At 36.8% G+C, this 13479-nt stretch overlaps 2 protein-coding genes across 5 annotated transcripts in view; both read right to left on the bottom strand.

The window, feature by feature from the left end:
* Positions 1 to 799, bottom strand: part of LOC135203214 (nucleolar protein 11-like) — a 151333-nt gene extending 150534 nt beyond the window's left edge. For all 3 annotated transcript variants that reach the window (XM_064232968.1, XM_064232967.1, XM_064232969.1), the window contains exon 1: positions 644 to 799. In XM_064232968.1, the coding sequence (XP_064089038.1) occupies positions 644 to 772 (129 nt within the window). In that variant the 5' untranslated portion in view covers positions 773 to 799. The remainder of the gene's footprint in view (positions 1 to 643) is intronic.
* A 7672-nt stretch (positions 800 to 8471) lies between these two features.
* Positions 8472 to 13479, bottom strand: part of LOC135203212 (uncharacterized) — an 88413-nt gene continuing 83405 nt past the window's right edge. For both annotated transcript variants that reach the window (XM_064232966.1, XM_064232965.1), the window contains exons 2-3: positions 11014 to 11590; positions 8472 to 9571 (exon numbers count right to left, since the gene is read on the bottom strand). In XM_064232966.1, coding sequence (XP_064089036.1) covers positions 9261 to 9571; positions 11014 to 11194 — 492 coding nt within the window. In that variant the 5' untranslated portion in view covers positions 11195 to 11590 and the 3' untranslated portion in view covers positions 8472 to 9260. The remainder of the gene's footprint in view (positions 9572 to 11013; positions 11591 to 13479) is intronic.

Raw genomic sequence — 13479 nt, 5'->3', positions numbered from 1 at the left:
TGTCCGCGGCCAACTCAAGAACTACGGGAGCTCCGACCGCCGTGTCAGCCTTCACATCAAGTGGGTACTTAAAAAAATTTACGTTTCACGGGAAATATCGGCGGATGGTATTTTGGTGTAAAATGGTCGGATAAGTGACTTTTCTGGTATATTTTGGAATTCTGGACAACTTTTATTCTATGCATTTTGTTATTTTGGGTAATGGCTCTGGAATTGTAGGATCTGTCCCCAGGTCTGCGAACTACCTACCCCTCTTACCACCAACAACTCATGAATGATGACCATCTCCGGTGTCAGGATGCGTTATAAGTACTTTTTCGGAAGGTGTCCAGCCGTGACCGTCGGTGTGTTGAGCCAGTCCATGCGGTTGTTTACCCTATTTTTTGGGAAAGTGACAGCGCAACTGCACAGGAGGTCGCCTGTTCGCACAGCGTTGCTTTACCTTACTTAAGATTAACCAATACATGTGTTATACTTGCAGAGTCACTTATTCTGATTAGCTACGTAATAGGCTAATTGGGAAAGAAAAATAATTACCTAGGCATGGAGAGAAAAGGACCTGCCAAATCGTAACATCCGAAGCCTACCGACCAATTGCCTAACGTTAAGCATAGACAGAACAATAGTCGAGACTGATACTCACGTTGTATATTTTTACGAAACCTCTACATGTGATAATTAAATGTTCTTCGAAATTTTCAGATACTCCAATCAGATTTTTTAGGTTAAAATCACTACAGAGAAATCTGGTATTCAGCAACGTCGCGGCCATGTTGCACGGAATTGCGGTATAGTCGTAACATTAGTAACGAGAAGAGTTTTACCTATACAACGGTACCTCCTTGACTCGTTTAATTAACTTCTTTCTTTTTTGTATTCAGTTCTGTCCACGAAACAATCGTCACAAACCACTTCTGATACAACAATTAAAAAAAAACAGAATTTAACTTTTATTCCTGTCTTGTGATTTATAGTATTTCCGGTTTTGGGAAGCCTCGCTGTAAATAGGATTAAGAGAGTACTAATCCTGGTTGTAATGAACCACCAAAATTGCCAGTTCCATAGTGTGTTCGCTGCTTTTAACTATTATCATATCTTCTCTAAATTATGTTGCTCATCATAGTTGCAGGCGTTGTGAAAGTCTACATTATTTCCAAAAGTTCGCTTTCTTAACTTTAATTTACTCCTAAGTCATGACATATGTTTCTTTATGCAATGCGCTTCTAACCATAAAGTTTTTAAGCTTATTCGGTACGATGGTGTTATTCCAACTTTCATCAATTTTGTCATAACGTGGGGTTGGCTGCTTTGAAATAACAAAGACGATGATTACTGCCATACCTACATTTAACCGCTGGATCGCGGATGCATCCCCTGTACACAACACTTCCACACGCCTGCACAGGATCACCATATGTGTATCGAATGCGCCCTCCCCCCTCCATCCGACACACACATACACACATACACACAACTGCACCTTACACATATATCGTTCACTCAGTATCTCAGTTCCTGGATATTGACACCCCTCCTTTCCAGTGCCTCTTTCATAGATTCCATCTATCTACCACTTACTAGATTTCCTTTTCATTATTCTTCCAGACACACCTAATATGCAGTATTTTATGTTATATCTCACATTAGTATGTTTCAGCATCGAAACATTAAAACCAGTTTAGCTAATTTACTTGTAATTAATGGATTCTTATGTGTAAGAGCAATTCCGTCACCTCTTGAATTTTTTTGCACTAAGAAACCTCATTTTTTTTGTTGCAAAATATCTGCGTTTTTCATAGTTTTAGGTCATATATTTTTCATTGATATAATTCCTTTATACAGACCATAATTCATAACTAAAATGGATGATCCTGAGTACTACATTAAAAACAATTTTATGACTTGCCAGTCTGTAGTACTTTTATTTCAACGAGTCCAGGAACTTAATGGATATCGAAATTTGGATAGCCAACACCGCTAAGAAAAATAGCCCGGGTACTCATAATCATTAGTTAAAATTGGCATAGATCTTATAGCATAAGGCAAACAAGAGATGAGAAATTAGATATTTGCTAGTATTTTCCAGATCAAGGTATATATCCTAATATTCTAAACTTTCCTTATCAGTAATCATTAGTACGTAGGTGTAGGCTACCTTTTCTTCTTCTTCTCTCTCTCTCTCTCTCTCTCTCTCTCTCTCTCTCTCTCTCTCTCTCTCTCTCTCTCTCTGGAACCCTCTTCTTCATTCCGGTATTCGGTATTAGGTTTCAGGTACGTATCAGGTTTCCCATCCAGTCCTGTCGGACTAAGGCCAATCGTGTTTCAAGCTGCCTTTTCAACATGATACCGCGTTGCGAGATTTGACTCTTCTCTTCCGCACTCCCTCTCGTGCTCTCTCTCTCTCTCTCTCTCTCTCTCTCTCTCTCTCTCTCGTAGTTTTCTATATTTTCTAACTATTGAGATGGAATAATAATAATGATATTTTTTTATCACAGTCGTCCTATTCGACTGAGAGTGGTATTTATAGTGTGGGGTTCCGGGTTGCATCTTGCCTCTTTAGGAGTCACTAACTTTTCCTACTATGTACGCTGTTTCTAGGAGCACACTCTTCTGCATGAGTCCCGGAGCTACTTCAGCATCTAGTTTTTCCAGGTTCTTTTTCAGGGATCTATGATTATGGTTACAATTTCCACTAGCATATCCTATATCCTTCCTATTTCTATTTTCAGGTCTTGATACTTATCCATTTTTTCTCTTTCTTTCCCATCTACTATAATATCCCATGGTGTTGCGACATCAGTGAGTGATCTTTCCTCTTGATTTCGATAATCGACGTCACGTCTGGTCTATTGGCAAGTATCACCTGCTCTGATATCATAGTCCCGGAGAATCTTTTACTTATCGCTTTCTATTACTCCCTCAGGTTGGCGCTCGTACCACTTATTACTGCAAGGTAGCTGGTGCATCTTACACGGGCTCCAGTGGAGGGCTTTTGCTACTGAATAATGCCTCTTTTTATACTGGTTCTGTGCAAGGGCCGGACATTCGCTTGTTATGTGGTTTATGGTCTCGTTTTTTCATGTTGTGCTTTCCTGCATATGGGGGAGATGTTATTTCTGTCTATCGTTCTTTGAACATATATCTGGTTCTTAGGACCTGCATCTTGTGCCGCTGTTAGCATTCCTTCTGTTTCCTTCTTGAGTTATCCCTTCTGTAGCCATTGCCATGTTTCATCGTTTGCCAGTTCTTTAGTCTGCCTCATGTATACCCACTGCCCGTGCATTGGTTAGCTGTGCCATTCCTCCGTTCTGTTTGTCATTCTCCTGTCTCTGTATATTCCTAGATCTTCGTCGACTTTTATCAGTCCTTCTTCCCATGCATTCCTGAGCCACTCGTCTTGACTGGTTTTCAGATATTGCCCCAGTGCTCTGCTCTCGATGTTGACGCAGTCTTCTATGCTTAGTAGTCCTCTCCCTCCTTCCTTTCGTGTTATGCATTCTTGGGTAAAGTTGGGTGTAGTGCTTTGTGTATTGTCATGTGTTTCCTAGTTTTCTGGTCTATTCTGCAGAGTTCAGCCTTCGTCCACTCCACTACTCCCACTCTGTATCTGTTTACTGGTACTGCCCATGTGTTTATGGCTTTCATCATATTTCTGGCTTTGAGTTTTGACTTGAGTATCGCCTTAACTCTCTGCATATATTCTTTCCTGGTCGTTTCCTTCATTTCTTGGTATTTTATTTCCTCTCCCTCTATTATTCCCAGGTATTTGCATCCCGTCTCATCTATGTATTTGATGCTATTCTCATCTGGTAGCTTTATCCCTTCAGTCCTTGCATCTCAATTTGCCTTTTTATACGTTGACCAAATACTGTCGTTGCACCTCCCATGGTGGACAGTTGGCATTACTGAAGGAACTTGAAACGATCCGGCCTCTATTGCACCCAAATTTTAGCCTTTTGCTTGAAATTCGTCCCAACTTCCGTTCTTCAGTGCCACTGCCCAGTCTCTCTAACTATTAATTCTTCAGTGCAACGGTGGGGGTTTCTTTCAGTTCCACCTTTGGGAACTTGTACTTCGTCTCATTTATTTTCTGGACCTCAAATTTCATAAATGAGTCAACCGATAATGATGAGAAGCAGGTCATCGTTCAAAGCTGACAAATGTGGTAATCGCAGGTTCGCGTCTGTTCAATGAGATTAGAAGAAAGTGAAAACTATGCACGACATCTTGGCATGAAGATTCCACGGTTATAATTTAACAGACTCGATCGTGCATTGTGCCAACACATTAATATTCAAATATCTTATTGCAAAATATATTCTATGTAGATATATAAAATATGTATCTATATATATAGTAAAATATATATATAATATATATATCTATATATGCATCTATCCATATATATATATATATATATAGTATATATATATATAATAGATATATATATATATATCTATATAATATATATATATACTATATAATATATATATATATATTATATATATGTTATCTTATATTTTTATGTATATATAGATATATACCATTATATATATTATATAATGTATACTATATATATATATATATATTAATATAATATATATAATATATCTAATATAATATATGATGTTATATATATATATCTATTTAATATATATATATATGATATATATATATATATATAGATATAGATATATAGAATATATATATACATATATATATATATATATATATATATATATATATATATATATATATATATATGCATTAAGCTACAAATGTCCTTTAATATTCAATTCGCTCTACTTCAGAATTAATACAGATACCTGAGTTCGACAGAGATTTGTAAGGTCGGAGTCGGTATCAACTAATAACTTCACTTGTTGGCTGCTGGTTAGAACCCACGAGAGGACGAAATTATTATCAACTAATAAATTCCTTTTCAGTTAACATTTATGAAAATATATTAATTAATCGAGTTAGTAGCGATTTCGGAATATTAAAGGACATTTCGTAGGCTTAATGCATGTATATGAATTACGGTGATGTGATAAAAATTTATATATATATAATATATATTATATATATTATATATATATATATATATAGTTTTTTTCATTATGGACATACACATTTTTATTTGTAGGGTGGAATTTCTGACATCAGCCTTCCGTTTCCTTAGCAAGTCTTGCCTCTTCTCCACCCTGTCTATGACCCACTACAGTTGACTAACTAGAGGCACATGGACTTTTCAGGAAATGAGCCTTATCTGTTTCCCTTTCATGTGATTGAACTCCTGTTGCTGGTTTATCTTCAAGAGGCTTAAATGTTTAGAGTTATGATTAGGAAAGAAGAGGGAAGCCGGTCATCCTCAGCGAAAGACTGAGCCCCTATTTTTGATGGAAGTCATAATCCTATATATTGAGTTATGAGAGAAAACTAAAAGTATTATCCAGCAGTATTCGTCGGCAGTGGAGCCGAGGCCATTTATAGTTGGATATCAAGTTATTATTTTCCACTGAACTTGTCCCCTCCGATCCTGTGCAATGTAAAGAGATGAGACTCTTTAACACCACAGAAACCTGGTTTAACTGTTGACAGTCTGCATCCCAGATGACAATGGAAATTTGCATATTGAATTTGGTTACATTTAGGTTACCAATGCCACTAGGAAAAATAGTTTACTTATTTATTAACCAAATTACCAAAAGCCAAACACGAAATGAAGAAATTCTTCATCTCGTGTTTGGCTTTTGATGAATCATGTCCGTTTGTCCTTGATTTTTTCTATCTCAGCTCTTAGTAAAATAATGCCAGTAATCAAAGTACGCTGACATACAGTATATAATTCTGAATGGTTGATTTATAAAGAGAAGAACGGAGCCTTATTATCAAGAGATTTTGATACTTTTTTATAGTCTGCCCTACTATTTACACTCGATTGAATGTCGTTTTCTTCTTGAAAACAATAGCGATCAGGAGATAATAAAATAAGGGGAAACTATGATAAAGAATTACGGTGCCGAAAATTAAAGCAAGCACATCCATTTGACTCTTCTGAAGAATCAAATAGATGTCCTTGCTTTAATTTTCGACACCGTAGTTCTTTAGCTTAGTTTCCCCTTAGTTTATTATCTCTTCATCGCTATTGTTTTCAAGAAGAAAACGACGTTCAATCGAGTGTAAATAGTAGGGCGGACTATAGAAAAAGTATCAAGATCTCTTGATAATAATTAAGGTTCCGTTCGCTCCTCTCTTTACAAATCAACCATTCAGAATTCTTTACTGTATGTCAGCGCAGTTTGATTACTGGCATTATATTCTTAAGAGCTGCTTGAGATAAAAAAAATCAAGGAAAAACGGATACTGGGTAACCACACAAGCAGTAAATGGATCTGGCCTCGGCAATCCTACAGTGTAGGAGTCCAAATTCACTGCTCCCTTGTGTGTGTTTAAGTTTTCTGTCCTATTTTCAATTTATTTTTCGACAGATGGGCAAACAGAAGTATATTTGCAAAAAAATGAGCAGTTTATCTTCTTACAGAAGCAGAGATTGTAACAAAACAACTCACGCCGTACCTATCCCCTAAAGCAGGGTGGCCAGACTTTTGGACTCTGGGATCTACTCTAAAGACTGAAACTCTTTTATGGATCTACCATACTACATAATCACATATTATTAACTTTGGAAAAAAAATTTCTAATAGCACCATATAGTGCGATAAAACATGAGTACAATTGCCTCACTTATATAATGTGTATATATATATATATATATATATATATATATATATTTATATATATATATATATACATATATATATATATATATATATATATGTATGTATATATATATATATATATATTATATATATATATATATATATATATATATGTGTGTGTGTGTGTGTGTGTGTGTGTGTGTGAACGGCGATCGACCAAACAAGTGGCCACGATCGACTGTTTGGCCACCTTTGCCTTAAAGCATACTTTTTGCTTATTTACGTTCCAATTTATTCCATTTTTTTTAAACTCTGCAGATAAACTGCTCACTTTTCGCATTGTTTTCCGTGATTCAATAAATATTTGATGAATGTGTGTGGTGATCTTGACTTTACATAATGAAGTGATTTTGATCCTTAAATGGCTGGATTATACCCTTGCCTCTCTTTTCTTGCAGTTAAAAGACTGTTTTACCTAAACAGTGATGTCCACCTCTCACTAAGCATAGTAGCTGGTTTTATTCTATTCCATATAAGTTGGAAATTCAAGGTGTATTACTAAATTTAAATAATAGCATTTTTCCAAGCCATTCATACTGTAATACCTCGAAAAATTCATTACAAAGGAAAGCTATGGCAAGTAGCCAGATTCGATTTTTTCGAACTGTCATTAAGCTTTCAACAAAGTTTTATTTATTTATTTATTTTTATTACGGCGTCATATTTCAGCCTTCCTAAAGATGAATTTCTACAGCTTATATATGTAAAGTTCCTTCCTCATTACAGGAAGCTCTTCTCGTGCTGGTCTCTTTCATAGAATGGTATAAAAACAAGCATTTGAATTAATGTATCTTCAGTTACAATTCCCTGTTCAATCGACTTCAGCTCTGCTGCAAAGTCTGAGATCTTCGCATTCTCTATGAATAACATTTTTGGTACTGTTAACAATCCCTTTTTTAAATATCGATAGGTTTGTCATAGTAGTAAAAGGAACACCGAAACTATGGCACTGTTAGTTGCACTTACATCTCCAAAAATTCATTCTCATTTGTTGTACGAAAAGCAGCACAACCCTTATTTAGTATTTCTTGCATGTATGGTGTTTTTACGTTGACGGAACCAGTGGTTATTCAGCAACGGGACCAACGGCTTTACGTGACTTCCGAACCACGTCAAGAGTGAACTTCTATCACCAGAAATACACATCTCTCACTCCTCAATGGAATGCCCGAGAATCGAACTCGCAGCCACCGAAGTGGCTGGTCAAGACCATACCGATCACGCCACTGAGGCGCGCTAGTATTTCTTGTCGTTCCTTATGAAAATCTGGTTTTTAAGGGCCCATTACATCATTTACTTTGCCAGCAATTATATTCTTATGTCCACAGCCAAAATATGTCTTATGTTGAACTCTGCTGCGGTTATTGTTATTTTTTTTTATTTATGTTTATTACATTTAGTCTACAAAGGAGGATGTCTCTGACGTTATTTTTCCAAAAGTCAGTTGGAAAGAGAATAATTGGTTGCCTCTAGATTAAATTTCAAGTCTTCATCCTCTTTATCTGCTTATTATTTTCTTTTTAGGAATGCACCATATAGAAGACTTAGTTGTGATAAAAGCAATAGGAATGCACCATATAGAAGACTTAGTTGTGATAAAAGCAAAGGCATCCCAGGTTTGCCCTATATGTATGTTTACATAATTTGGGTAAAAAGCAATGGAACTATTGGTATAATAAAACAAATAACTTCTATAAGGTCATTTAATGATATTCGTGCATGCACATGCGATCATACTCATAACTTTTCAATATACATTTGAATTAATACTAAAACGGCAAAGAATGTGATCATTCATTGTTCCCTAACAACTGAATAAACACGGCATTTGAATGAATTCAGCTTAAAACAGGAAGCCACCATGCCAACATTCAACTTCTCTCGACGAGACAAAATATATAAAGTGACTTTAAAATGCGCCAGGTTTTAGAGAAAGCAAATGACATTGATATGGGTTAGAACAGCCCATTTCCTTGGAGGTCGTCCTCCCAAGTGAAACCAGGCCCTTTCCTTCTCATCTGTCTTGTTTTCTGGCAAATGCAACAGGATTTAATGACATTAATTGTGTATGCACAACCATTAGAGTTTCTCCCCAAACCTATAACGTTGCACATACACCCATAGCTGGCTACAGGTTAACGCATTCACTGAAAACTTTGCCTGTCACAGAAGTACAGGATCCCTTTTGTCAAAAAGGACCATCGTCGACTGGGCTCGCTAACGAATGTCTCTGGGGCCGCCCCCTGAGCTTTCATGAGCAATAAGGGAAAAAGAAAGGCTTGGAATGAATACACTCCTGCAGGACTGAAGAAGTCAGGTCAGGAGAGGTCACTCTCCACTAGAAATCAGCGAAGCGTGGCAGCGGCACCACTAGTCATCTAGTAGTGTTGGAGCTTCATCAGCTCGCATTGGTCCCGAGACAAGGAAATGCACTTACGGGGATTTTGCGACATCGTGAAAGGCGAAAACTTTCCGCCCTCACATGACCCAGTGGAAATTGCGGGGGGTGGCGACGCAGTTGAGCCTGATCGGTCCGCGGTAAACATGAGTCCTCTTTCCAGCCATCTTGTGACCTAAACAGTGCTTGGAAATCAGGTCGGCCTTCTGACCTCTGTAGACGTTTTCAGTAGTGAAGTTGATGGATGAGCAGGAGAAAGTGCAAAGTTCACCATTCCTGCCGTGCACTCTCTTGAGGGAATACTCTTCTCCCACTTCGCAGTCCACAACACGGATGTCGAATGTTACTGGAACACCTGGACCCTCTTCAATTGGGGAACATCCGCAATGATCTTGAAAAGAAAAAGAAGAAAAGAAGGAACGGTTAGTTAAGGGCTGTTAAAATGACATTCACTTTCATTTCAATCATTTCTTATGCGCTATATTCTAGGTTGGGCTAAGTTTTATAAGTCAGCAAGCACTGTGATTTTTTCATCGGTTACTAAATTCCCCTAAATAATTCTAACAGGACCATTAACTTCATAGAGGCAATATCATTCCCGTGCGTTAAAACTTATAGTATTTCTTGTAAAAGCGTGTGCCTGTGTTATACGAATACATTTATCTTATTACTTTCTCTTCTTGTGAAGGCGTATGTTTGTAATATACGAATATATTTTATAAGTCAGCAAGCACTGTGATTTTTTCATCGGTTACTAAATTCCCCTAAATAATTCTAACAGGACCATTAACTTCATAGAGGCAATATCATTCCCGTGCGTTAAAACTTATAGTATTTCTTGTAAAAGCGTGTGCCTGTGTTATACGAATATATTTATCTTATTACTTTCTCTTCTTGTAAAGGCGTGTGTTTGTAATATACGAATATATTTACCTTATCACTTTCTCTCTGACTAAAAATTCAAATATTGCAGAAACAATGGATGGGTACTATTTACATCAGTTGCACTCATGGCGAATAAAAAAAATAAAAACCTTATCTGCAGATTATATATTATCAAGTTTCATAACACATCTGGTAGTGAAACTGGGATTCAGACGTAGCTAGTAAATATTATTCAAGATGGATATGGTCAAAAAGATAGAAAATTATTTCTTACCAATTACAATATTTTCCATTTTGAGCTAATAAAAAACTAATGATGTTTGCTTAAAATAATTCATTACTTCATTAAAAATAATCTGAGTATGTCAAGCTTTCGCCAGTAAATCTCACTAGGCTAATAAAATAACTCAACGGGTTTTGCTTAAAACAAATGATTCGCCATTTGTTTTTAAATCTGAATATGTCAAGTTTTCGTAAGTAAATCTCACTAATAAAAAAAAAATCAATGTTTTTGCTTAAAACAAATCGTTATTTCCATTTTTTTTAAATCTGAGTATATCAAGTTTTCACTAGTTAATCTCAGATCTGCCGGACATTGATACATTTCTGCTTTTCTTGGTCTTGTGTATGCTTGTATTTTCTTTCATGCATCATCGAAATGAATGAATGAATTATCTATCGAATAGATGTCAGCCATGCTGGAGCTAATATTGCCTCGACGATGGTATTCATTTCGACATGTCTCAGCGAAACCAAGCCAAGTTGACAAAGACAAACGGACAGTAACTTGAAAGCATGGCGTTTTGAGACGATAATAGTTATTACTTTGAGTCTGGAAACCTAATACAAAATGCCAAAACACTGCATGAATTTTATAAAGAAAAATAATAATACTAGATGTTCAATTACAAATCAGAAACTGGAGATAAACAGAGATTTTAAACTCACCAGACGAGGATGACTGCTCTTGTCCCATTCGTCTTCTGGCCGACTTCGTACCATAAATCACAAATTGACAGTCATCGTCGGTGGTTATCGAACCTTGGAACCACGTGCCGTCTTCGTTGAAGCATAGGGTAGCGACCCCGTTGATTTCTACTTGTGGTCCGTTCATTTTGGTGAAACACATTGTTAGTTTCTTAGTTGTACTTTGGGTCTCGTCGACTGTTCCGAATATCTTTTGTACGCGTCTCCAGGAGCCCTCGAATGGGAGCTTGTGTTCAGTACAAGTCACTAACGAGATTTCAACTGAAGAGTTTCTGAATAACACGAAGTGCTTGGTCAAGCAGGATGTAAAGTAATGTAGGCAATAGTCCTGCTAAAATTCTCACTTAATCACAATCGTTTTATTCCTTAGTACGCCACTAGGACACTGACTGAATGGACCAGCACTTCCCCCAGTATTTATACTGGTAACAGTCTCGGGTGTGGGTTGGGTCAGTAGACTAACTCCGATTGGTCGCACGACGTGTGACGTCAGAGAAAATCTGGCAGGAGACTGGCTGGCTAGACGTTACGTCCACTCCTGAAAAAGGTATGGAAAATTACACACAACGTCCAGCGATACTTATCAGAAGATACTACAATAAATTTATGGTTTCTTTTAAAAATGATTTTCCACAAACAATGTATATACACCTGATCTTCAAAGATTCGTGAGTTTAGTAGATAAGAATACAGAGTAGCTGAATGATTGCCGCATGATTATCGTCCCAAAGCCTCTGTTGCACCATCTCTCTCTCTCTCTCTCTCTCTCTCTCTCTCTCTCTCTCTCTCTCTCTCTCTTTGTGACTTTGATACCTTTAAGAGCGCGCGCACCACACACACATACATATGTAACATATGTATATACACACACACACACACATATATATATATATATATATATATATATATATATACGATATAGTATATGCATATATAAAAGGCATCAGAGTGAAACAGCAAACTTGCAATAATTTGCGATAATAATCTAATATCTCACATAGAAAAACATTTGTGTAACAACTGATCCATGTGTAAAATTAACACTATTCTTGTAATAGATGGTTGATGTCTGAAATTAAAATATTGCTACTTTCAAAACTCAGCAATATGTAAAAAACAATAACTTGTCTTGAAACGATGAAATTCAACACAAGTCCAAAGAGTGAGGGTGATCGGAAGATAAAACGCTGAGAGAGTTGATATCGTTTTCATTACTACTGCAATATCAAGAAATATGAAGCGTTACGAAATACTGCTGGTCAGCGAAGATGTAGTTATAACGATCAATATTTGGACTTTGTTATTTGAAGACTCAGCGTTGACAAATGGCCGAGGGGTGTTAATGAAACTGAAAATAAAGACCCAAGGTGAACAAGTCTCCAAAGGGGAAAAGTAATGAACATTTAATATGCACAGACAAAGTTTTTTCTTGTTCTTTTGATACCAGTATAAAGATTTCACCGCAACTTTATATATATATATATATATATATATATATATATATATATATATATATATAATGTGGTTTTGGGCAGAATTTTCGCACTGGTTAAACAAGAGAACAAGAAAAATCTGGGTTAGTTTTTCTTTCCTAGAAGCCAGAAGGTGATCATGCTCGCTCAGGGGCCCCACCGCTATGACGTCATGGAATACAGCAGTGAAATCCCGTCTACTACCAAGTTTATGGCTGGTGTAGGGTCGTATACAGTGTTGCCATAACAAGGTCTGTCTGTTCTGGCTCTGAATAAATAGTGATAAAATTTATTTCAGCACAGGGCAATAAAGTGCATGGAATGTACAAAGGAGAGACCATAAACAATGTAGATACATGAGATAACCCGATAAAAATGATTAATGTTAATATACTCACGCGTATGAAAAAACAAACGCACACTACGTGTGGGCGCGTACGAGCGCGCGCGTGTGTGTATGTGTATGTGTGTGTAGACAGACAACACACGAGCAACAAAATAAAGGAAACCAGAAATAGCTAAAACTGAGCCTTGTTCACAATGTGTACTTTTTACAGACACCGAATAAGGCGATCATGTGGGAAGTAACCACAGCTGCGATTGCGTAACATAAGAGAGACGTAGTACTAATAATGCCTCTACTGATCTGGTATCATCCAGTGTCGCACTGAGCACTAGAAACGGAAGTTTTGAAATGAGAATTGGCTTCTTACTTACAAGAAATCATGGATATTCCATTACCACATCTCTAAAATACATTAGTTTCCTGATATATTGATTGATTTCTTTCGCAACCTGACGAGCGATGTTGGGTTAGTAGGTGACATGCGCAACTTACTATTGGGAAGACAAGACACAGCTTCTCTGTTATATGTTTTGGTGTTATTTGTGCAAGATACGACTTTGAATACACATACACACGCACTCACATACATGGAAGTATTGATATCAATAA

Source organism: Macrobrachium nipponense, chromosome 33 (genome assembly GCF_015104395.2).
Source record: "Macrobrachium nipponense isolate FS-2020 chromosome 33, ASM1510439v2, whole genome shotgun sequence".
NCBI classification, from domain to species: Eukaryota; Metazoa; Arthropoda; class Malacostraca; order Decapoda; family Palaemonidae; genus Macrobrachium; species Macrobrachium nipponense.
Note: the sequence above shows the minus strand (reverse complement) of the source record. Positions and strands in the feature narration are given on the sequence as shown.